At 35.7% G+C, this 26,224-nt stretch overlaps 4 protein-coding genes across 8 annotated transcripts; 1 reads left to right on the top strand and 3 right to left on the bottom strand.

Annotated features, from left to right (window-relative positions):
- Nucleotides 1-78: 78 nt before the first annotated feature.
- Nucleotides 79-7,935, top strand: LOC124406105 (triadin-like). Of its 2 annotated transcripts, XR_006929161.1 has the most exons (6): nucleotides 79-680; nucleotides 1,385-1,664; nucleotides 1,770-2,062; nucleotides 2,435-2,720; nucleotides 2,840-2,993; nucleotides 7,666-7,935. XR_006929161.1 is itself a non-coding variant. In XM_046881478.1 (5 exons), exons 1-5 carry the CDS (start codon nucleotides 492-494, stop codon nucleotides 2,899-2,901), a joined length of 1,110 nt encoding a protein of 369 aa, XP_046737434.1. In that variant the 5' UTR covers nucleotides 79-491; the 3' UTR covers nucleotides 2,902-3,436. The 2 variants fall into 2 exon arrangements, 1 of the variants encoding a protein (XP_046737434.1); XM_046881478.1 differs by lacking the exon at nucleotides 7,666-7,935 and having other exon boundaries at nucleotides 2,840-3,436.
- On the bottom strand, nucleotides 5,678-7,804 carry LOC124406110. The gene is made up of 3 exons (XM_046881494.1): nucleotides 7,658-7,804; nucleotides 7,252-7,473; nucleotides 5,678-7,110 (listed from the first exon to the last, which is right to left on the bottom strand). The coding sequence occupies exons 1-3, from the start codon at nucleotides 7,802-7,804 to the stop codon at nucleotides 6,694-6,696; spliced, it is 786 nt and encodes a 261-aa protein (XP_046737450.1). The 3' UTR covers nucleotides 5,678-6,693.
- Nucleotides 7,888-13,640, bottom strand: LOC124406117 (trichohyalin). Its single transcript, XM_046881502.1, has 11 exons — nucleotides 13,475-13,640; nucleotides 13,265-13,343; nucleotides 12,465-12,714; nucleotides 10,955-11,147; nucleotides 10,504-10,754; nucleotides 10,071-10,360; nucleotides 9,166-9,945; nucleotides 8,934-9,041; nucleotides 8,536-8,637; nucleotides 8,105-8,414; nucleotides 7,888-8,027 (listed from the first exon to the last, which is right to left on the bottom strand). Exons 1-11 carry the CDS (start codon nucleotides 13,530-13,532, stop codon nucleotides 7,959-7,961), a joined length of 2,490 nt encoding a protein of 829 aa, XP_046737458.1. The 5' UTR covers nucleotides 13,533-13,640; the 3' UTR covers nucleotides 7,888-7,958.
- A 727-nt stretch (nucleotides 13,641-14,367) lies between these two features.
- On the bottom strand, nucleotides 14,368-22,869 carry LOC124406109 (CYFIP-related Rac1 interactor B). 4 transcript variants are annotated; one of them, XM_046881489.1, is made up of 7 exons: nucleotides 22,490-22,869; nucleotides 17,101-17,230; nucleotides 16,766-16,990; nucleotides 16,232-16,566; nucleotides 16,065-16,144; nucleotides 15,814-15,940; nucleotides 14,368-15,676 (listed from the first exon to the last, which is right to left on the bottom strand). In XM_046881489.1, the coding sequence occupies exons 2-7, from the start codon at nucleotides 17,183-17,185 to the stop codon at nucleotides 15,539-15,541; spliced, it is 990 nt and encodes a 329-aa protein (XP_046737445.1). In that variant the 5' UTR covers nucleotides 17,186-17,230; nucleotides 22,490-22,869; the 3' UTR covers nucleotides 14,368-15,538. The 4 variants fall into 4 exon arrangements, with proteins under 4 accessions (XP_046737445.1, XP_046737447.1, XP_046737448.1 ...); XM_046881491.1 differs by having other exon boundaries at nucleotides 22,672-22,869; XM_046881492.1 differs by lacking the exon at nucleotides 22,490-22,869 and adding an exon at nucleotides 19,292-19,611.
- Nucleotides 22,870-26,224: the final 3,355 nt, after the last annotated feature.

Here is a 26,224-nt window from a genome sequence, read left to right as displayed (position 1 = left end):
TCGAAATCTGGCGGCGTAGAACCTGCAAGTTAGTTCACATAAATAGTGAGGTTTGGAGCAGATGGCGTGTGGATTCGTACATCCGGAGGAACACGACTTCAAAATTCAACACCGCCACGCACGGCATGTTGCATACCCTGGGCGGTTTTCTTGTTCGCCCTCACTCTGTGTTTCGCCTTGTAGGTGTAATACACATGCATACACGTGGAATAAATCCCTTTCCCTTCCCTGCCTACTTTCCCGTTGGTTTGGTACTGCAGCGCTGCCGAGCGCTGTAGCGAGTGACTGCTGGACGCGAGTGTCAATCACGAACCTGGGTGTACTGGTTTGAATCGGTGGATATTTGGTTGGATTACGGTACCTCACTCGGACGACACTCCATCGTCGGAGAAGCATTTTGAGAAAACGTGAATAAGACAAAATACAGATTTTCGAAAAACTCACAGACGTAAATTTAATACCAAGACGATTATTAACCTCCAGTATCGACAATGGACGTGGATGCGTTGTTGCAACATTCCCAGTACGCGATACCTATCGGCATTGTCTTGGCGTGCGCCATTCTAGTGTTTGTATTCGGTTTTAAAAATGCGGAGCAGCCACCGTTTGCCCAGCTCACGTCGGGTTCCGACGTGGACCGGAAACCAGCTGGCAAGAAGCGCAACAAGATCAAAGAAAAGGTACGAAAAATTATTTTAAACATTTTCTTCCGCTATGCTCCGGGTCAAAGTCGTACCCTCGTTGGCCAGTCCGAGTCTGAAAGAGCGTCCGTAAGCTGGCCTCCCTACCATATGGTTACACGTTTTGACAACATGGCACTCTACGCGTACGTGTGTATGTCACATACATACATGCAGTTCGCGTCACACAACGCGCTTTCAGACTTCTGCGAATAGTTACCCGACTTCTACCTTTCTATTTTCAAATTTGCATCCTTTTATAGATGTAACTGAATCGGCGAATATTCCCCTCAATTTATCCCGCTAATTGAAAAGTCATGGTCCATACATAAGGTGGATTCGTTTGACTCTGTTAGTGATGACATGTTCTCTCTTTTCAATGCATGCTGTTAAAAAGAGAAATATCAGATGATCGCTTTGATTATAGACACCGAAGTCCTAGTCATACACCACCTATCAATTTCTTACATTTATCTACGATTCGTGTTTCATATTGCTCAAAATGCTGTTAAAAATAGCCAAATCTTTCCACCCATACCAACAGATGCTCATTATTCATTTAATATATTTCCAACTAGATATTACTTAAAATACTTACAGTGAGATGAGAAATCGTTACTAACTTCAGTTTGAGAAATCTCTATCAATTTTCAATTTATAATACACATGGGTGCATACTCAGATTCATTGATGTTGCATTACAGAGTCGTACTGTCAATGTTCAGGTGGCTACAGAAAAATCGAGTCCTGCTAAAAAAGTAGTACCTGTCAAAGCCGAAGCTGTTAAAAAAAACGCAGCGAAAGGTGAAGAGGTAGGGGGTGAACTAAAGGAGCGCAAACATGAAGACAACAAACCAGTTGTTGCTAGGAAGGAGAAGGCTGTCAGCACTCTAAAATCTGGAAAAGAAAACAAGGGAGAGTTAGTAAAGAATAGAAAAAATTTGAAGAATCTTTCTCAGGAAAAGCCAGTGGACTTTGATGATGGTATGTATCTATTATTTACGTTAAAACCATATGATTATTAGTTAGAATATGCGTAAAGTGACAGTAGGAATTAGGGGAAACGATTTTTATTTTTGGCAATTATAGGAAATTGGGAATCAGTCTCGAGGAAGGACAAAAAGAACAAGAAAAAAGATGAAGATTCTCCGTCAAAAAAAATTAAAAAGGATGGGAAAAAGGCTGGGGAGCTGATTACAAACATATCTAAAAAAGAAAAAGGACAGGCTAAGCCGGAAGTTAAAGATAAAGTGGCCAAGGACACAGAGAATAAAGAACTAAAAGAAAAAGATAAGAAGGAAATTGTTCTTATACCAGTTACTAATGTTGAACCAGCGATTGAGATCCATGAAAATAAAGAGGAAGACAAGGAGCTAGAAAAGGTAAGATTTACTGTGATAATTGAACATCTGATTGAAGGGAAATGGAATAACTTGTTATTTCTATCATTATCAGCATTTGAAAAATCGTTTATACATAGTATGCATATAATATTCAATAAATGAGGCCATTATGTCAGGATGCAAAGGTTAAAACGAAGATAAAATTTTTGCTATCCTCACATTATTAATGCAGATTAAACATTCTTCAGATAATCAGTTTGCAAGTCAGTAATATCGTTCACATTCAGTTTAGGGACTTTCTTGTTATCCAATGGCGTAGTTTCAAACTGATTATTCCAAGATGTTGCCACATGATTATATATAAGTAATTAATGTGTATACAAGCCTGTTGATATGTTGCTGGTGATATAGATTGAGAAGCCAGAGAAACCCGAGAAACTCGAAAAAGTACAGAAAGCGGAAAAGATAGAAAAATCTGAGAAGTCTGAAGAAAATAAGAGCAGTAGTAAGCCCAAAAAGGTGAAGAAGGTTATTGGGAATGAAAACAAACCATCAGTTGATGTATCCTCTCCTTCTGAAAAACCAGAAAAAATTATAGAAAAATTAGAAGAAGAAAAGAAGACTAAAACCGAAACGGCAGAGGAAAAGAAAGTTGAAAAGATTGAAGACAATAAAGTCGTTTTTGACGAGTTGGGAGGTAAGAACCGAAATTAAAATTGTTACAAATTTTCTATCTTACATTAAATCAGTATGACTTTTTCTATTGTTTGAAGTATTTACTAATAGGTTAATGTATTGGTACAATTTTTTGTATAGATGTGTGGACAGAGGCCAAACCACAAAAAAAAAGCAAGAAGAAGGCCCGTAAGGACAACTGAGAAGAACAGGGCCAAAGTATAACAGCATTCTCTATAGCAAAAATAGAAATGAGAGCTGTTGGACAGCCGTGTTATTAGGTTGGACTGAGCAGGTGTGTCAATTGACCTAATTGTGAATCATCTGCCTAAATCCTCCGCTCCACTGTACAAAGAACATTCGTTTGACTCGTTTCTGTGGCGTCAATATGTCCCATTGTAGGACTCACTGCATCACCATCAAGTTGGAAATCAACATTTTTTAAAAATATTCTTTCGCACCCATCAATAGGACATCACAAAGCATTATTTTTGATATCTAATTATGGTGAGTTTGAGGTAATTGTTTCAGTAGTATCAAGTTAACAAAGCTCACACTCAGCATGAGATGCTTTGGTTGTAAAAACCATTTGTTTATGGTAACAAATATTTACGTGAAGCACATAACTTTAAAGTATAGAGAAACTGACAGCTTTTATTACATTTAAAAACCTGCAAGAGTCTCGTTTGCATTGATTACCTGCGAATATAAATATTACATGCAACTATATATTATTGCGAAAAATAAACCTCAAACTGTCTGTCATTAGACAGTTAGAATCAGTCATCCTTTTTTAAAAATGAGCGGAGTGTCCAACTTGCCTTGATTGTTGTTGAGCTTAGATCTCATCGTGGAACAAGACTTACGCAGCTTTGTTCTCAGCCAAATATTTCCACAATTCCACATATTGGATGTGTAAAAACTATCAATCTGAAATGGGACGAAATTGTGAAATGCTGATCGCATTTTCGGTATATAAACTGCGGTAATTTCAAGGTTTGAACTGTTGTTGAAAAGAGTGTCCGACTGTAAAATCAAGATCAGCTGACAACTTCCTGTTATATCTCGTAATTATCGGCAAAATAAATTACATAGTTATACATTATCGCCCATTTATTTTTTTGTGTAATAGATATTTAGTTAAATATTTGGCTGTTAACAAGCTGCATACATTAAATAATATATGAACTTTATATATAAATAAAGACACGTGTGTTTGTGTGCATGCGTATTCTTGTGTGTATGCGTGCGTGTGACGTTACATAACTGAGATGTGTACACGCGTAGGCTGGCTTTGGCGATAACTACTTTGCACAGTGTCTTACCTCCTTTTCTTGCTTTATGTAGAGTGCTGCAGCTTATATTTTGTCATATGTAGTAAGAAAAAGACAAAAAAAAAATAAAAAATATAAAAAATAAGCAAACACAAAAAAATCATATAGAAGCTGATCCTGAAATACCTGCAAAAGCATAATGATGTATGTAATACAAAAAATTCGCACGGAAGCGTGTAAACTAGAATAATTTTATGATGAAGTAAACGATTCCGTATGCGTGTAATGAAATGGTGATATATTTTAAAAATTGATAAGATATGTGAAGACAGTGCAACAATGTGATAACTGTACTTGATACCTGAAGCTCGTTACTTGAACATCCTACGAAAATATTTCATTCACAAAATGTTACTCTTAATGAAAAAATACATTCAACGCATTTGCTGCGGCAGATTCTATACTGTTTGTCAATGTATCATAGAGTGTATGATGATTCCTGGTGCAGCAAATGTGTTAATTGTAATTTCTTTTATCTTTGCCTCAAATATATTTGATAATTCCAACTTGGTACACGAAAAAAAAAATGTCGAAATGAAACGTTGAAGCTGTAGCTTTAAATGACACTATGTACATAATACATATTATATGTGACTGTCGGTGTTCAATGTTTATACAGTATTTACATTCAAACTAAATTTACCAAGCTATTTCCAACAGCTTTTCTTGTTTATGTGCCAAAAAATTACAACAGTCAAGTCCACTTTGTTCATTATTTTAAAACAAAATTCTGATTCTATTAAAGTTGTTACACACCTACGAATTTTAGCGTTTTGAAACGGCTACAGCCAGCATTCCTGGTATTTTTGTAAAAGCTAGTCCACAAAATTGCGTATGATACGTACACATTCTGTTTTATGGTACATTGTAATGATTTTATAAAGATGGGCCCATGGCACAGTTAAAATTTGTATATTGTTATCACTGTTGTTGTTATTATTATTACTAATATATTATAGATATCATATTTTGAATATTAAATTTGTACATACAATAATATAATACTTGTGACAAAATTACGTACATTCACAGCATAAACGAACTTATTTGTCAGGAGTAATGTTTATTCTTTTAGATGTTTGAATCACGACAAAACTTACATGCTTAATTTAGATACTTTCCCTTTTTTCATTTTTATTATCTGCTGCGTAAAAACAAATAAAAAATAAAAAAATGGTACGAATCTGCTCGAGCTGATTGCAGATTTTTTTTTATATGTGGAGAGATTATCGAATATTAAAAATATGAGTCTTCTTTTTGATTAATCTTGTGGCCCTTAGTTGTTACAAACACTTAACGCCACAACATAACTGACCACTGAGTCTAAGATATTCTATTTCAACTGAATATGTGTAGTGTTTGTTCCTAGATGTAATTTATGAATAATATTTGTATAAACGTGGCATTATATTAGTTATGGAAATGCAGCTCTAGAAATGCGTTGGTAAACGGAATCTGTTCTGCGATACCTTGATTAAATGAAAACTCAATTTAGTACCTACATGAATTAAGTTTTGTCTAAGTAGATTAATAGTATTCAAAAGTGTCTATTTTCTTTCTGTGAAAAATATCCCGGTCCTTCGTAATTATTGTATAACTTCAATCAAGAAATCCGACCTAAGCAGTCGGTTTTCTATCACTTTTATTTAAGAAAGGAAAGACTACAGTAATATTTTAATATATATTATCCCTAAATACGACCAACTATATATTTGTCAAGCTGCTGTCCATAGTCTTCCATTCCAACTAGCAAGCATAGCAACAACTATTTGTATGTATGTTAAATGTAGTGCTATTTATGTCCTGCTTATGATACAAATATGCATCGTTAATAATATCTGATATAAGAGTCCACTAGGTAAAGTCGATAGCAAGAGGCAAAGAACAATGGTGATAACATTTTGCATCGTAATCACCAATTTTAATTATACGGCTGTATAATCGTTATGTTCGACACCGATACTCAAACGTAAATGATGTTAATAACGTTTTGTTAATCGGTCTATCAAAAAATTGGAGGCTTCCTGTATCACTTGATCAGTACAAACCCGTAACTGCAAGATATGTGAGTGAGCCTGAGAATAACTGTCCAATGATAATACACATATTTTAAATTCTCTGTAATGTAAAATTATTGGCGTAGCATACGATGCTTAGTTATTATAAGAAATTCAGATGTAAATTATTTTTTCCTGAAAGGCTCTAAGTGTTTGGGTTTTTTTAAATATGCGCCTATACCAGATGTAATCTGAATGAATGGGTACTGATACACAATGGGTATATTTATATCTTTAATCGGGGAAAAAATATAGAAGAATAAATACTAGACACTAAATAGTGTCAGGGTCAAAATGAAATCAAGTTTTGAATTATGAAAATCTTGTGAATTCAAAGAAATGGAATAAATCTATATTTTTCCAGCATTTGTGTAGTGGCATTATATTCATTCAATAACTCTACAATTTTCAAATTGTTTTTGATATTCTCATCCTCAACTATGATAGATTAATTTCTTTTCAGATGAAGAGCTGAAAAGAATCAGTGCAATCCGAATTTATATGCAAAGCATACTAATGAAATATATTTATTTCACACCATTCGTCCAATGTGTGAATTTCTTGTTCCACCATTGGCTTGCGACCGATTTATTATTTTACTACACTAGTTTGTCTTCTTCTTACATTTCCGTTTAAACTTCTTTCCTTTCTTGGGTATATCCTCAGCTATTATATCCTTACTGTCATTCTTGCTACCACTTTTACTGCTTTTTTTCGATTTAGAACGCAGAAGCTTAGACTTCTTTGATTTTTTCTTTGGTTTGTCCATTTTAGCAATAATAGCTGCAGTGTCAGCTGATACTTGGATTTTTGATTGCTGAGGTGTTACTGTAACTCGTATGCAAGAATCATACAGTATATCACCACAGGCTTCTCCATAACAAAACTCTTCGCCGCAATCACCACACATCTTTACGCTGCTCTCGATTATTCCAGCTCTATTTTTGCTACGCCTAATTGGACTTGTGAAATTGTGTCGTTCCTTTGCGGCCGTTTTTATCTCTAATTTCCCCATATCAACCTGTAAAACAAGCTATGTATAAATCGTTATTAATACATACTAATGGAGGTTCAACAATCCTCATACTGAATACATTTTTCGATAACTGTATTTATAGAATTTACGTAGTCAACTGCATGTGACAGATTTGAATTCACTTACAAGTCTAGAAAACATTTCCTCATCCTGACGTAGTTTAGGACGAATTGGTGTTAGCATCCTCCAATCTATAGATACTTGTTGTAATTCAGTAAGATTGAGTCCTCTCATGTCTGGTGGCACAGGGTCCCCGTAACCATATTCTTTCTCTATTACTCTGAGCTCACGTTTTGTTGCACGCCAAGTGAAATCTTTGTCACGTACCTTTGAATCTTCTTTCTTTACCTATTAAAACACACCACATCGTGATAAATGTATATACTGCTAGTACTGGTCCATGAAAAGGACTTCAGGGAGTACTGACTGCAATTTTTTCGAATCGTGTTAATAAGAACAAGGGAGGTTGATTTAAATTTTTTAGAGCGATTCTAATCATGAACTTTAGTATCAAAGAATTATAACACTATACCTTTTCAGATCTGATTTTATACTCTGGACAACGCTCGAGCAGTCTTCTAAACTCTTCTTGCGAATTGCAGGTTGCTTTACTCAAATCTGGTATCAGATTGGCATCTTTCTTATCATCTCTAAGAAGATCGTCAAGCTGGAAAGCCATTACAACTAGGCTATACTCTGTAATATAAGAAAAGAAACATTTGCTGTTATCGAAATGTTCTTTTCCTTTCACTTTGCTTCTTTAAACAAAAATTTCACTACTGTAATAGAAATAAACATAATGGTTTAGAATTTGTTTTATTGGTGGATGGTTACTAAAACTCCGCACTCGGAGAAACGAGACACCTCTGTGGGTCCCACTCCTTTTGTTTCATTGCGAGACCCTGGAAAATATTATAGAATATGTAGTTAATTGCAAATTTCATTCTGATTTGAGTAATCTTGACAATATTTTACCCACATTTCGCAATGTTGTAAGCTGTAACAAAATTTCCCTGTTGTACCAAGTATCCAACTTTTCGTTTCCTTCTTTAATCGACAAATTTTTTTCATCGTTTATTATTTCATTTGATTGCGACTTGTTTTTTCTATTATTTTTATTATTCTCAATATTGATTTTTCCATTCTTATCTATTTTTAAAGGTACTATGGAATTGAGACTATCCATAGACAAATCCGCGTCATAACTATCCAGTTTAATGGTTCGCCTCATTGTGTTACGATTTTTTGATTTTAAGTTGTTTGGTTTTCTCCGCTCAAGGGATGGAGATCTATTGAATGCAGACATAAACCAATGTGACTAAATAATGATATATGATATACTAATGATAAGTACATGGTCGTACAAAAGTCATTTCAATTGATATTATGTAAAATGCAATGAAAATTTACCTTGAGCCATCATCACTTGAGTCAAGTTGGCGTCTTCTCAATCTCAAGCGCCTCTGGTAGTGTGGATCTTTTTCACTCTGAGTCCGATAACGAGTACCCGGTCTGATAGAATCTTTGAATTACTGATATTTCTAAAACCTGCTCCGTAGGTATACTGGATAAGTGTATACCCAGATAGTGAAATGAAAGTAGAAGAATTTCTACTACGAGTGCAAGCAAATGTCGCAATTAGAGCATGATGATACGCTTAAGTATAAACAAGATTAGCATTTTACAGCTGACGTACGATTAATAATATCCAATTAAAATTTAGCTGTAAACACATTTCGCTATCTGAGTAGATGCTGGTAGAGAAATATGTGAAGTCCTCAAAATTTCTCAGTTATTCAGCAACTCACCGATTAGCATTCCAACGTGGTCTGGCTTCAAGAGATGAGCGCGATTGAGCTTTGGATCTAGACAATGTCTTCATAGACAGCTCTTCAGTGAGAACAGTATTAGTAGATCTGTTGGAAGTCAGAAAAGCGTTGAGCTTGAAAAAATGGTATATTTTTCCAACACTTATTGACATTTTACAGTATGTAAGAGGTTTCCTTTATCAGCAAGACTTAAATGAATGTCTATACAAACTTTTCGATCTCTCTCCGGTTAGCATTCAATGATTCTTTTCGTTCCTTCGTTGACATTTCCTTATATGTACAAGCATTATTATGCAACTCTTCTAAATCCGTTTGGGTGCCAAATTCTCTGGCCACAGATGTCCGATATTTGCTGGGTGTCAGCAATCTTGTATCTGTTGTTTTAGGATATCGATGTTGACTTGCATGTGATATGGTAGCAGGGCTGACCACGTTTGGAAGAGGAGTGTTACTGACACTAAACAAATTCGGCACACTTTCAGACTTAGTAGGGGTTGGTGTAACGACTAGATTAACTTGTAAATTCGAAGCATTTAAGATTTCTGGATCTTGAAGCCTGCCACTTAGTACAATGGCGATTTCTGAGCTAACTGGAAGTTGTATTGTTTTTACTTTCGGTTCTTGGATATTGTTATACTCGCTGCTTTCTTTACCAGAAACATACTCCGAAGAACGACTAAGTTCTTTATCTTCTTGTCTAAGATAGTATCCATTATTTACTGATTGTATATTCTCTGTGACAGGTGAATGGTCAAATTTTTTCTCAGAGACCTGGTTCGGACATGCTTCTGATTGCATTGAAGGTTCAACCGCATCTACATTTTTATTATCTTCATCCTTTTCAAGATTAAAGACATTGTTGTGTTTTCTACGGAACTTCTTCTCTTCTTTAGCCAAGCGTTCGGCTGCCTCAAGCACCTGACGCATTGCCTCTGCTTTCTTATGCTCGGTGTCTTCCTTCTCCTTGAATCTCCTCTGTTCTTCCTCAAACCTGTACCCACATCAAGGAAGAAAAAGGAAGTCGAAATTTTCGATACTGATAAAAATAACATCCAGGAAGGAACCAATCGTCCTGTAAAACCATAAAATAAAGGAACAAAATGTCATCAAACATACCTTTGTTTCTCTTTGTCTCTCTCCCGTTTAATTCTTTCTTCTTCTGCTTGTTCCTCCATCAACCTCTGCTGTTTTTCCTCCTTTCTTTGTCGATCTCGTTCTTCAAGCTGATGCTTGATGGCATTTTGCAATTCTAAGGCCTTCTGTCTTTTAACTTCACGCTCTTGTAACACCCCATCATCCAGGGGGGCGTTTTGTCCTCGTAGATAGGTTTTGTTAGAATCTGATCCAGCTGAACTAGTTGTGGAGCTATCAGGACTACTCGCGCTTTCATGATTTATCACCAGTACCTGTGTGATAATTAGTCATAAGAAATTGATTATCGGAGCATGGTTACAGGTTTTATCAGTTATTAGACATGTCTCTATGTATGGGGAAAGTATTTAATCATACATGCTTCATGCCAAACTCATTAGCTAATGATCATAGATACCTGGCTGGTGTGGTCTATTCGCGAAAGGCCTCTCTCAAGCCATGAGGGCGGCGGTGGATCTCCCCTTATTAGTTCTTGTCCCCATAGGCTGCCCCATCGTGGTCTCAGCTCGGTACAGCCTCGCACTGCCGATAATCTCCTCGAGGGTGGGAGAGAGCTTTCAGGCGTCACATAGCAGTTGTATTTTGTTGGGTTTTGCAGATTGTTTTCCGACATCGCACTTCCGGGTGGATTACAATTCGGAAGTAAATCTTGACACAGTAATAAATATTTTATTATTACATCGCGATTAGTATACCACTTAATTTCTAAATACACATAAAGCAAGGTATGAGGATACTACAATGAGTCGTAGAGCAAATTAATATTAGGAAAAATTATCAGTCAAGAGATTATATGTTTTATTGTACCCCCACTGCAGTACCTTTGTATATTATATATATTTTCTTACCAGCAACCGCTGGAAGCGGCACCTCGGCGGAGTCGCTCGCGTATCCCGATGTTTCACCCTCCAGTTCTTCGCGAGGCGAATCACCGTATCGCTTCCTTCGAATATGGTTCTGGAATGGGTAGCTGTTGTTGTGGTTCAACTGAGTACGATCTGGGCCTTGATAGCGCAACCCTACTTGATCCACTTCAATCTGCTTGAGTTGAGGTTCGCAAAATTAGAAGCTCGCGTGACTGAATTTTAATGCCATGAGTGTAATAGGAATGACCCTAATATTAATATACTTTATGTTGAGCACAAACACATTCGTCGTTCTCATCGTTACTTCACCACTCCTTGGCTTTTACATGTAATCAACTCTCCATGGCCTAACCCTGGTGAAAATAATTCTATGAATTTCTACCGGAATTTCTACGAATTTTGCAGGTACTTTCCATGCAAAAGTATAGGATTTGGGTCGATTCATATATTCTGAACTTAGATTTCGTAACAATTCAATGTTTTTCGTAAAGTATCCCCATTTTTAATAGCTACGTATAAATAAGCTCGCATCAAGTTTTGAAATGAATACAATTTGTTGTAAAATGTCGTAGGACTCCTGGTTTATGGATATAACAAATGTTAGTTTTTTCATAAGACTCTCATTAGGATAAGGTGAGTTCAAAAACACACCACAGAATCTCTAAATCCGTTCAGTTCATACACACGGTCAGAAATTGAGACGATCAGTCTTCGGATGTAGATCCGAATTTCACTAGAAACTTTAAGTTGTCTGCAATAAGTTTTCCTTGTGAGAGAAATGCAACATCTAGCGGTGGTTCAAAAATAGCATTTCATACTTTCTCATACATATTCGTAATTTTCACGATCTAAATTAAGTTCTAAAATTGTCCATCGCCACAATTTTTCGTAAAAATTCGAATTCTTTACGGACAAGTGTACCTATAACTGAATTCAGAATTACATACGTCCGAAGACTGATCTTCTCATCTCTTGATCGTGAGTATGATCTAGACGGAATCTGCCGTATATTTATAAATTCGCCTCAGCTGAATAGGCGAGTCTAATGAAACAAATAACATTTGTTACGTCACTAAACCAAGAATTCTCCAATATTATGCAACAAATTATACCCATTTCAACATTAGTTGTAAGAAAATCGATAGCGCAAATGCGAGCCCCTACACTACATTTATTAAAAACGACAATAATCTACCAAAAAAAGTACAATATTTCACAAAATAGTACGATAATCTACAAAAAATTCTGTACCAGAACCTCAGAAGTGTCTTAATATCTCTAGTTAATCGTAGAATCAAATTCGTAGATAGGCGTAAAAATTATTGCCACCAGAGTTGTAAATCATTACGCGTATTTTCGAATAAAACGTACATTCCTCAGCTGGAAATCTAGAATGATTTGTTAAACTTTGCTTGCATAAAAAAAAATTGCAATAACTTCAGTTTGCAAAAGTCTTTATTTTTTATTCTTCTTATCACCGGTCAAAAGTCGCACTCACCGGATGCTGCAGCGAGCCACCGGATTCTCTCGTGTAAATCGGCGGAAGACTCGGACTCCTCTGTCTGAGGATAGGAGCATTTGTCCCACAGTCATTAACATCCGTACTATCGTGCAAACTGACCAGACTAGCCCGAAGAAGGTGTGTCTCCCCCACAACCCTACTGAGACTCTTTGTGCCATCAATACCTCCTCCACAACCGCGTCTCAGTGGCGGAACCCCCGCAAGTGTAGACATTCTTGACCTAAACGCGTACAATTTTTTTGTCATAACTGCAGTTACAGGACCTCAAACAGGAATTTTCATCCTTTTTATCGAAAGCAAATAATAAATCTTTCAGAAAAGAGCAGTTTAGAACACTGTAGTAAACATAATTAAGAATTCACATATCTTTCGGTTGATACATATCAATTTGAGTACGCGATTTAAACCCCTTTGTCTATTTTCGTTTAGTCATTGATCCTATTTTTAAAAAAAAGTAAATTTCTGTAAAAATTCAATAAAATTTCTGCATAAAGAAAATACAAAGTTATAATAACATAATGTGCACAGTCTGAGAAACCGCAACTTGTGACGATGGCGCACGCGGAACGCCTATTCTAAGATTCTTTCGAAAGATACGTCCAATAAAAATATATACTACATACATTTATGCATACGATTTACCCACTTAAGTACAATAGCACGCGCCGTGGCAGAAAGTTGTGTTGATGACCTAAATCGATATTTTTCACTTTCCATGACTGAGTCTTCGTCTGCTCAGAAAACAGCACATATACCGCAAATAAACTCACCTTGCAGCATCGTGAATTACATTCATCACTGGTTTGACGGTCGTTCCCCACGATGCGCACGATAGTCTTGCCATTTCTTCTACGATGTTTGATAAATGAATTTGAAATAATGTTATGTTATTATCCAAGAAATCGTATCGCATTATTTTGGGTATTTTATGCACTCGTACTTTCCTTGTACTTCTACAATTTTCTGATGGGTCAACGTACCTCTTTCTTTTGCCCATTGAAGCCTTTTCTGTTCCACCAAAGACATCCGGCCATTCATTTCATTTAAACTATAAATCCTTTAAAAGTATATCAAAGAAAAGGAACGGCGGGAAAAATAAATTTGAACACCGTTGTAATTGACTATTGAAATAATAGCGAAAGGTATAAAAATATACTAAAAATATAAATAATATTAATTGATGATAATGATAAACTACAAAAATGATAAACTACAAAAATAATAAAACTAAAATAGTTACGTAAGTATGTGCGTGAATGTGACACCGGCGCTCATGTAATACCTACACAACCAAAGAATACCGTCAGATTGTATTCTTACGAATAAGGAATTTCAATTGCAACAATTCGTTGTTAACTAATGTCTTATGTTTGTATTTTTGAGATCAGATTTGTATTAAAAAAGTACGCGTATTAATTGATAACTGTATCCGCAATGAGTAGGCTAGTTCCAGGTGGTGGCCGAGGAAAGACTGCCGCAGGTTCATCGTGGGTCGTGTTAATATTTGCTACTAGCTACAGTCTAAGATGTTACACTGGGATCGTTCGTGACCCGTACGGTTCACCTGTTAAAATTATTATACCTGAACACCTGAGCAAGAAATTGCGGTTTCGCGTGCGTTGTTACACTGAGATCGATATGGCACACGTTTCCATAGAAACTATTGCGTGAATCAACCCGCGTGTGGTACCGCTGCCAAGGACGGTTGTATTGACAAGAGATATAAGATCGAAGACAGCGATAGGGGACAATGACCTCGGGCGAAAAATACAGTCTTTTCCCGTGTGTAATTATCAATAAATCATGTATACACCGAAAATCCGTTTGTCACTCAAATGTTACTGGGAATCAAGAGGCAATAATTCATCAGTCTACGAGATTAAACAGTATTATGTTATGTATAAAATTAATCTACGTGAAAAAAAGATTGTTTAACACCTATCGTCGTTATTTACCATAACTGCAGTACGAAACATTACACTGCAATTGATAAACCGTAACGAAACGAATATTTCAAATATTTATTTACTTCTGGTCATTATTTACAATTTTTTTGGCGGTGCTCATAATATTATGTTTAAAAAAAAATATATTATATAACGAAGGTAAACTCTATGACAATAGACGATATAACACGTATTCATTTCTCATTGAAATCCAAAATAGCCATGCAATCGTAGATATCAATGGTCGGCTTTGGTATTCTCTATGTCAAATTTAATGCAAAGTGGAAGCGATTGATAATATCAGAACAAAATATTAAAATTGCTTTTGCGCGAGCCTGACGATATACAAACATAATTTATGGTAAAATTAGTGATGTGAAACACCACAAGTATAGTAAATGAAAATGATTAGTAGTATAAGACCACTTGAATGCTTTCACAAAAATTCAAAACATTTCTAGTGGTATGTATATTCATCTATTTGTATGAATTGTTACGATATCTTTGGCTTGTCTCAATAACTTAATTATCTACCTACGAATATGTTATTTATGTATGCATATTACGTATTATGACTGTTTTGATACACTGATTGAAATTCCAATGACTTAAAAAAAAGAAAAATGCTATCTTTAATTTGAATAATATATCATCTTACATGCCTGTAAATTTATCGAGAAATTTTTTTTTCCTTTGCACGAAACGAACGCTAAAATTTTGTAAATTTTCAACACATTTAAACTAGTCTTCTATCACAAGTTAATCAAAATATCAGGTGTGTCTAGCCTTTGATACGATATGCTCTAATAATTCTCACGATCAGGATTTATATCTCCAAAATCTATTCACAATTACAATCATCATTCACCATTAATCAACCAATTCCTTCTCTGATAGTCTCATTTGTATAATATAAATAGTGTAGAATTCGTTACATTATTGGCAGTTGGCATTATTGCTATCACCACAATAATACAGGTATTGTTAAAATCGCCAATTGAAATGCAGTTTTGTTCAGCTGGTACTTTGGTATCGTTTTTTTCAGATCTCCACGGGAACGGTTCAGCTTCTTATACAGCAACCGCGATGCTTTGGAAATCATGAGGCTAATAAGTTTCGTATATTTTTCGGAGTATTTTCTTCATTCAGATGTTTGGTTGTGTAACGTAGAGCATTTAGAAGTCCTTCACTCTTGCATGGCGGCTGATCCTTGAGAAGTTTGATGCAACCTTTTACCTGAAACAATGAGAAAAGGCATAAATAATTGTCAACTTCTGCAGCCGTTTTCTACACACTATCACTTTTTTTTATATCCATCTTTTCCTTGGCTGATGAAATATAAATATAAAAAGTAAAAAATTGTAACCACTCACGTCAACATTTGACCCCTTGATAAACGCACCCTGAGGATGAACATGGTCGTAGAGTATTACAAGTCCTACCATTACCCTCAGGACAAACAGCTGTGTTTCTTCTCTTTGAAACTGTGCCAACAGATTTCTAAAATTTATACAACTGATGTGTTAACTTGTTTTTACATATCTGACTGAACTGACACTTGAATAAAGTGTCATTGTACAATTTATTTTATTTATTAGATAATCATATACATATGGATACGTACGGATTTTCTAGCATTCTCAAACAGACTTTAGCCATTGTACCCAAAGTTTCGGTAATATTTTCTCTTGGCGTATCCTCATTCTGAAAAGAACAAAAACGGAAATGATACATAATATTTCCACATACTGATACAACAGGTCTGTAGTGTAAAACTCAAGTGATACATACATCTTTCAGAAATTCGAGTGTTGCTTGGCTGAGTACCCGAAGCATAGGTGTTGCATTGGCGTAAAATAGCGACATCCTGTATGCCAATTCATTACCAACACAAATGTCTCGTTCATTATCATCCTCCTTGGAAAAAGTAGTTCTCGTCAGAGTTCTTCGGTAATAACTAAAGTCATTTTGTATGGCGGGTGTCTTCATTTTATGCTCATCAAATTTGAATACAAACTCCAAGATTTCTGCTAATTGTTTCACCAATGCTTGCTGTGTCTCCAAGTGTTGCGTGGGTGAAAGATTTCCTGAACAGAGCTGACCCAATATTTTTGGTACGACACCCTCTGCAAAAAGTTACTTTAAAAAACCGAACAACATTTAACTATGTTCTTCCAAACGGATATTAGTGAGGAAAAGCCAACACTACTAACTTGAGAAAGTCTTATTTAAAAATTTGTAAATAAAAATTGTCCATTATAGCAGTAATTACAAATTATTAATAAGCGAAAGGATTTCGGCCATGCGAAATTTCGTTACTCGTACCTAGTTCTAGTGAGAATTCATAAAATCGCTTTAATTTGGCAACAAGCGGAGCCACAGCCAGGTAGGCTTTTCGCTGACACTCATCTGTTGGCGCTGATATTGCCTCCCTGATTTCTTTCCCAGCTCCTTTATAGAATTGAATTTCTTCCAAAATAGATTCAGAATTTTTTAACACCCGCTGCACATCCTCAAATGTTTCCCTTTCATTGTCAGACGGTTGGGCATCTGAGGAATGATAATGTTTAGTCAAAAACATTTAATAATGAATGAAGAGAATGAACCAGGTAAGCAAATTATCAAAGAACATCATCCAAGATATGCATACCGTCACTTACTCTCAAAATCTAGGAAGACATCATACTTTTGCGGTGTGCAACAAGTCGAGTCATCACGAGCCAACAGACTCAGCAGCTTCCCCATTGTGTGTTTCAACTATAAAATGTATAATTGTTCCTTAAACGACATCTGAAACAGAGATATGACAAAGGTTGACGATATAAACTATCTTAGTGTCAGGTGAAAGTAAAACTTTGGTTTCATTGACTATTTTCAATTTATGATTACAAAAATTCAATCAAATTCTATGCGATGAGTTTACATGTCAACACAGAAATACTGCTCCAGACAGCACTGATGCACGAGTTACTTTCGGTTTGACTAGCATTGACTAATTTGTCTATTAGAAATATTCGTAGACGACGAAGATGAGGAATAAAAAATCTGGTCTAACAATCGTGCAATTTGAAATTTATAGCAAATTAATTTCTTTACATGCAAAAATCAAGAACTGTCACGTAGTCAAGCTCATCATTGCGCGTATTTGTCTACACGGCAGGATTCAAAATAATATTCTGGAGAGCCGTTGCCGCTTTAGATGATGTGAACAGTATGTTTCAAAAAGTCATGATCATTTGAGATAAATTTTATACAATATAATCAGAAGGTTTTTAAATTCACTTCACGCGACCGTCATGTTTGATTTGATCATATGCGTACAGCAAACGACATGACAGTTTCGAAAAATCAATGGATTTCAGTTAAACCACCCCGAGCTAGACGGCGCTCCTGGAGCTAAATGTAACCCCTAAGAACCACTCCACGACAAGGAGCGAAATTCAAACACGTCATCATCTGTATTTAGAAAAAAAAAATTAACGTTCCTTTTCATTCTTAAGTCTAAGACGTTCCTAGCGAAGTTTTTTTTTTTTTTTCTCTATTTGTAATAATACGGCAATTTAATGTCATTATCGTACGCGCAATACACAATGCATAAATTTCTATACACACCTCGTTGCTGCGTGTAAATAAATTTTGCAAGCTGACCTCGCAATGATCCAGATCTTTTCGACGGTAAAGTTACCGGTAAAAAATTCCTGCTCCTATTTTGCTAGGCCTAAAGTAACGCTCTCAATCGTTAAGCTCGAATGATTAACTCGCGTTATTTAAATTTTTATTCTTTTGCCGAGATAAGTATGATTTAATCTTTTACAACGATTTCTAGAAGTATTGATATCCATTCGGGAAAATAAAATGTTATTTTGATATGTGGACACACCACCGTACCATCAAGTGTCCATCCCTTTGCGATGAGTATGAATTTATATATGTATAATAACCATTAAAGTTAAGCGAATAGTGTACGTAGGTGATGACTTAATTACAATATATGTATGACCACAAGGTCAATTCTTATCTGTTATTCAATTGCTGACAAAAAAAAAAAAAACGTATACATACACAACTCTGATTACTACAATCTAGCAGCAAAGCTTGACGTCTCGGAAGAGTTTAATTTATGTGCGCCGAGTGAGTCACTTTAGAAATTAACCATCAAACGGGAAGCGACAGTACGTATATCCGGATGAGATCAACGGACTACCGATACCTAAAAAGGAAGCAAACTTATTCGCTTAAACAGCCTTTCGTTTAAAGTTCGGATTACAACACATTTCTTTAATTTCCAATGTAAAACTTATCAACGACCGCATGTTCCTTATGGCGGCATGACGAAACGATAATTGTGATTTTCATAAGTATTTTACTTATTCGCCGTTCAACTTGGACATAATCAGCAGCCCAGAAAATACTGATGGCTCAGATAACTAAACTATTACTCCGTATATTCAAGCCGATGTTTGAAATATTGGAACGCGCAATTTTAATACCGGATTCGCGTGCCGAATTCTTGTACAGCCAGAAAAGAAGTAAAATGACAACAATAAAATTTTATTATTAACTTAAATCTTATTATTAATAATAATAACAATAACAACGCCAAAAACCACAACAATAACATAATAATAATAATAATAATAATAATAATAATAATAATAATAATAATAATAATAATAATAATACACTGAATATGCATGCTGCCCACAAGCGTGCCACATACGAAAGATAAAAATCGTTAGCTGGCACGCATAATTGCTGCGTCTACGATCACCATACAGTATGTTATAGGTATGTATGTACATACAGCCATATCGGTACACGCCTGCCCATAATTACATATTTGTCAGTCGCCCTGTTATTAGACTGCCATTTCATTGCCGAGGATATGCGTATTGACAAGCATTGTTATTGGAAAGTTGATTAGTCAAATATGGAATGCAGGAATCAAAACGCCATGCGCATGTCCCTATGTGAAACTTCGATTTATAGGGACTGCACCACTAATTTATAATGAGTTAGTCTTTCAACGAATATTAATGAATCAGGTTTGTCAAATTGAAACGGTACGTTGTCGGTGTCGCAGCTGTCAATATTTCCGGAATAAAGACTTTGTCTATGCCTAACCAATTCTGACGTGAGTTGAAAAACAATCTTCGGACCACCATGCCCTTGTCACGTTGATGTTGCTGCCACGCATCAAGTAGTGCACTGGGCTTAGAACGTGACACGTTAGAGCTCTGCAGGATGCGTGGCGGAGTTGCTGGTATATGGTTATGCGATGAAAAACGTCGTCATTCGAATATACATACACATATATATGAATATATATTGAACATATATATATATATATATATACGCAGCAATGAATGAACCGAAAGAGAAGAATTATCTCCCCTTGGTTATATTTGATCTATATGTGCTATGAAGTTGAAGCTTGTAACGATAATGTGTTACGATGTATGTATTTTCTAGTCTGAAATTCAGTAAACCGTGTATGATAAAGCAAAACGTATTCACTATTTGTAAACTCAACTATTTCGAGGCCATTTTGAAGTTGCAAAATAGTGATTTGCTTCAATGCTTCAATACTCCGCGTTATTAACTTGAACCTCGTTATGAGTTCGACATTATGGTATCACTTGACCATTAAGATTTTTCTAGGTAGGTAATGGCTACGGTTTAAAAAATCCTATGACGATGACATTAAATGTATAAAAAGTTGACCCATCACTGCAGTCCCGTGAAATGGTAAATAAACCGTGAAACTCTGGATTTGGGGAAATCCCTACTGCCGTATTGTGAATATTATGAGTATCGAAAAGAGATGGTCACACATTTTTGTGTGCGGCAATTTTGTCTCCAATATATCGACGTAATTTATGTACTGTTTTCCTAAGCCGTGCAGGGGTTATTTGAGCTATATTTAGACGAGTTTGTTTCCAGAACAGAGAAGACGATGAAAATTGAAAAATTCCCGTTTTAGCGCAGATTTCTTTTCGGCGATCAAAAGAGTTGGTGTATACAATAATTCTTTTTAATCCTGCGACCGGAAAAGTCGCTCGCGGTAAGTAATTTCCGCGGAGTAACCGTATAAGGATTACAAGCAACGTGCAGAGGCAAAGTAAAGTAGTCGTTAACTATAACAAACAATAATAACCTCACGTTCAAAATTCAGACTGCGTGCGTAGGTCTGTACACAATTAAAATCAATCATTAGATACGTACGTGTTAATCATACAATAAATTCCCTAGTTCCGCGAGCATCGGATACGTATATATATATATACTATAGTGCCTCAAACAGAACTCTCAAATAACTTATGTAGGTAAGTGTATCAAGTGCGAAAACGACGGCTGACGACTGTAAGACGAAAAAAACGATTGAGAGTACAACAGCCAGGATAATGATATGAAATGAAATAAATATATGTGTGCATGTATTTCTTTATCCGTTGAAAACCGACGCCCTTGGCTAAGCAACAGGAGGAACGTTGGGTGGGGTGGGGGGGAGGGGGGGCAGGCGTCATATCCTGGACGGCGACGCTGTGGCATCGCGGCAGCAGGAAACCTCGGCGGGAGGTAACTTGGCAGGGAAGAATTGAGGAACGTGGGACTTACGTCACGCACTCTATGCTCACATTTAATTTAATTTTACCATGGTAATTTTAATTTTAATAAAGGACTCCACCCTACACGGAAGCATATCCTTACACACCTTGTTTGAATGATAATTTCTCACTTCCAGGCGTCAGCGGACATATTTAAAAAGAGAATATGCAGATTATGTGTTCCTCATTGTTCATTATTCACTTTAGCTTTAACAATGTCAGTGGAAACTAAGGGCGCTTGGTTTGAAAACTTTCTTCGAAATAATGACATTTAGTGCAGAGATCGAGAATCTTGCATCGGTTATCGAAAAAATGATGTTTTTGATCGATGATTTGGCTACCCACTTTACTACTATTTTGTAGCTATAATATTAATGTTTTGTTTAGACTATATTCTTTTTCCTGTGTGTTAAAGATTGGAATAAAAAAAAGTTATCAATTTACTTATTTTTACCGTTCTCGGATAGGTTTTCCAACAGTTCCTTTTAGCATTGACAGACGAACAAATGTTTCTTGAAGCAATTATTTGATTATTAGAATAAAATTGAAGATTATGGTGAACGTCCCTCATGCATACTTTTTTACAGCATGTCTGCACAGCATGTCATTTTTTATAAAATTGACCGCAAATGTTGGCTTGGTACGACAGTTGTGGTCACAGCCAAGGAGATTGATACCCGATTTTTTTCCTATTTACGTTTTTCGTTTACGAGCAACCGGTTGAATATTCTCTTTTAACAGCATGTAAAACGCTCTACAAGTAAAGGTCATTTAGCTGTAATGTTGTCTAGATACAAGCAAGATTTTCCGTGACGGAAAATGAAGACATACGAATTTATAATTTCACATTACACAAGTAATGAAAAAACGAAACGTAAACGTAAATGTACGCGTTGATCTAGAGAAAACATAGGGACAGTCTGGCACAAGAATTTTTCAAATTCTGCAATCAGTATCATAGCGAAAATGAAATGATCCAAAATCATGAAGCAATACAGTCTATGCCAGGCACTGCGGCGAAAGCGACTGTTACAAGTAAGCCACATTCAACACACATCAGATTTTTAATTAATTAACCTTCCTCGACTTTCAGGGAATTCGGCGTTAAGATAGTGAAAATGACCGCTCGGTAAGTTGAGTACAGATGAGTTAGTATACGTACCAAAAAAGAACAATTATTTTGTTCAAAATAAAACTGTATAACAGTTGACAGTTTCGAGTAATTTGTGGGTGACCGATGAAGTAAACAAAGGATACATATGATAATACGATACGTAGCAGCTCTGTTCAGAGCGACGGGGTACAACCAAGTAAAATATTCCCGGAAAAGCCACCAACAGGATTGCATCAAACATGAGTATAGAAATTTAACACAAACGATTTAGGATGTGTGTGCAGACAGATAATGCATGCACATATACGTACAAAAATACATACACACCTGTCACAGAAGCTGTATTATCCATAGTCTGCTGCTTAAGGTGAACAACGGTTTGATGTTTACACTCGAAATACACACGCGCAGCGTTAGAATGACATTTTGTACACGAAATGTATCCGTGGATTAAGCAATCGTGAAAATGGTGTAAATTCACGCATACAGTGAAATATATGAACACACACCTATGAAGAACGCAACACTTATGCATTAACGGAAAAACATAGTAAATATACTGCTAGTTTTTAAAAAGTAAAAGAAATATGAAATTCTTCCAATCGACGATGACTACCGGGACATTGTAAACAAAAATATTAAATTTTTCTCGACCACGCCGAAAATGTTCGTTTCCACTATTCTGTGGATCCTAATCGTGCAGCACAGCAATAGAGTCCTGAAAACGGCCCTGCACAGCCTACACTAGACCCACTGACTTCTCTTGACTCACAGACAACTTATAGGTCTTGACTCCTCTAACGCTCGTGAGTCGTGACTTGGAGCACAAATAACAAGATCGAGAACAGGCGGCCGAAGAGCGACGCCCCCTCCCCCCCCCCCCCCCCCCCCCCACGGCCGCTCTGCGCGTGAGGTGAACTTTAAGGCCCGATTTTCACAGGCAGCAGTATTTTACTGTCTAGATCTTAACCAATAGAATGCCAGCATGACAGGACTTCGCAGTGACGGCCAGATGGCGCTTCTCTGCTTTATCGGCATTTCTATTCGTTGAGAACTCTGCTGCAAAATACAGTGCAGTCTCTCAATAGGCCCGCTACTGAACAAGAGGAGAAGCGATTTTCTACGAATCGGAGGCCCCCCACCCACCTTCGTCGAACGTGCAAAACATTGTCTATGTTGCGCAAGTTGTGCTTGAAAGAATAGCTTAAATATTTCTTTCGTTCGTGAACTATAGTTTCTATGGGTTGAGAAGATATTCCAGTTTGCACGCAGACCTGCAGATTCAAAATATGCTTTGACCACCGTCAGTTGCAATAGTAAATATGTATACATATTTAAGGTAGTTTTAATTAGATTCATGGTCAAACGTTGAGTGATTTATATAAACAGCATTTAGTTAACATAATATAAAAGATGATTATTCTAAAAAAGTCCAGTTGCTCAAAAGAGTTTAAGATTTACATAACAATTGTAACAATATAATTCAATTAAAATATATTAATATAGATAAGACATATATACACATTCAAGGTAGTTTTAATTAAATTCATGTTCCCGCATTGAGTGATTTATATTTGAAACAAAACAGCATTTAGTTGACATAATATAAAAGATGATTATTCTAAAAAAGAACAGTTGCTTAAAAGAGTATAAGATCCGTATAACAATTGTAACAATAAATTGTAATAATATATTTCAATTAAAATCCCTTTCAATCTTGTGTATATATCTGTAAGAAGATGAAGACAATAATTACTATAAGAATAGATTTGTTAAAATTTCATATCAATATAGTGACAGCTCGTTTCCACACCACCACTCGGGGTAGAGCATTCAGTGCGTTTTTTTTATACGTGGTATCCCCAATAGGCCTATTCCACGAAGAAGAAACGTAAAATTGAACTCAACGACATTGATGAATTTATTTTTGTATGCAATCCGTATAATGAGAGGAGAAAAGGAGAAAGAAGAATCCCAATCACCACAAAACGTAAGATCTTCGGAATTCTACACTTCAATTCAAAACGAAAAATTCATGAAGGAATATCAATAAAACCGATAAGCAACAACTCGGGACGAAACTCTATTTTGAGATAAGACGAGAACATAACGAAAACGTCTGAAGGGAATCTTAATCAGTCTCGATGCACTCATGTGTTCACTTTGACTATGAGTCCAGAATTTGCGATTAGAATAATATTTTAGAAATTTTATACCGTAAAAACGAAAAATGTAACTGACATGATAGATAAAAAAGGAGAATTGATTAGCTGAAATAGAGGGAGTTTGATTAGCTGAAACAGACAAAAGGTTTAAATTAGCTGAAACATAGGAAAGGTATGATTGTCTGAAACAGACAAAGGTTTAATTAGCTGAAACAGAGGAAAGGTTTGATTATCTGTAACAGACAAAGGTTTAATAAGCTGAAACAGAGAAAAGGTTTGATTAGCTGAAACATATAAAGGTTTGATTATATCTGAAAAAGACAAAGGTTTAATTAGCTGAAACAGAGAAAAGGTTTAATTAGCTGAAACAGAGAGAAGGTTTGATTAACTAAAACATATAAAAGGTTTGATTATCTGAAACAGATAAAAGGTTTGATTATCTGAAACAGACAAAAGGTTTAATTAGCTGAAACAAAGAAAAGGTTTGATTAGCTGAATCAGACAAAAAGTTTAATTAGCTGAAACAGAGGAAAAGTTTGATTAGCTTAAACAGACAAAGAGTTTAATTAGCTGAAACAGAGAAAAGGTTTAATTAGCTGAAACAGAGAAAAGGTTGGATTAGCTAAAACATATAAAAGGTTTAATTATCTAAAACAGACAAAAGGTTTAATTAGCTGAAACAGAGAAAAGGTTTAATTAGCTGAAACAGAGAAAAGGTTTAATTAGCTGAAACAGAGAAAAGGTTTAATTAGCTGAAACAGAGAAAAGGTTTGATTAGCTGAATCAGACAAAAAGTTTAATTAGCTGAAACAGAGGAAAAGTTTGATTAGCTTAAACAGACAAAGAGTTTAATTAGCTGAAACAGAGAAAAGGTTTAATTAGCTGAAACAGAGAAAAGGTTGGATTAGCTAAAACATATAAAAGGTTTAATTATCTAAAACAGACAAAAGGTGTAATTAGCTGAAACAGATAAAAGGTTTAATTAGCTGAAACAGAGAAAAGGTTTAATTAGCTGAAACAGAGAAAAGGTTTGATTAGTTAAAACATATAAAAGGTTTGATTATCTGAAACAGACAAAAGGTTTAATTAACTGCAATAAAGAAAAGGTTTGATTAGCTGAATCAGACAAAAAGTTTAATTAGCTGAAACAGACAAAAGGTTTAATTAGCTGAAACAGAAGAAAAGTTTGATTAGCTGAAACAAAGAAAAGGTTTAAGTAGCTGAAACAGACAAAAGGTTTAATTAGCTGAAATAGAGAAAAGGTTTAATTAGCTGAAATAGAGGAGAGGTTTGATTAGCTGAAACAGAGAAAGTTGCTACAAGTACAGTGATAAAATCTATATCGAGTTCAGCATGATATTCGCGGCAACAAAATTTAACTAGATTATTTTTAATAATGACAACAAATTGCATGTTTTATTTATTAATTATCTATTTCTCACCAACAGTAATTGAAATAAATATTTTGTTCAACTGGAATTTATAGGTATCAGTGTACTTGTAAAAAAAAATTGCTTTGGTGCTCTGGAAGAAAAAGTAGTACCATGGTTAAAAAACGAATAATTTTGTACACTTCAGATATATTTCAATAAAGCTTAGGATTGATTATCAATATACACTCTGTGGTTTTTATCCCCGCGCGTTGAGCACCGGCTTGTATATGCCGCGCTTTCTGTCATAACCACAAGGTATCAAGTGGACGCGCAAAAGGCGCGGTCAAACTTGAAAACTTGTTTGTTGATAACAAAATTGACTCAACAGCTGAAAGCTAAGCATATCAAGAGTGCTTCGCTTTCCCACGTACTATTAGCGAAATCGATGCGCAAAAGGCACGAGCAATCGATTCGCATCATCAATTGTCGCGTTAAAAGCGTGTCCAGTTTCAGTAATTACTCGG

Source organism: Diprion similis, chromosome 4, assembly GCF_021155765.1.
Source record: "Diprion similis isolate iyDipSimi1 chromosome 4, iyDipSimi1.1, whole genome shotgun sequence".
Classification (NCBI taxonomy): Eukaryota; Metazoa; Arthropoda; class Insecta; order Hymenoptera; family Diprionidae; genus Diprion; species Diprion similis.
Note: the sequence above shows the minus strand (reverse complement) of the source record. Positions and strands in the feature narration are given on the sequence as shown.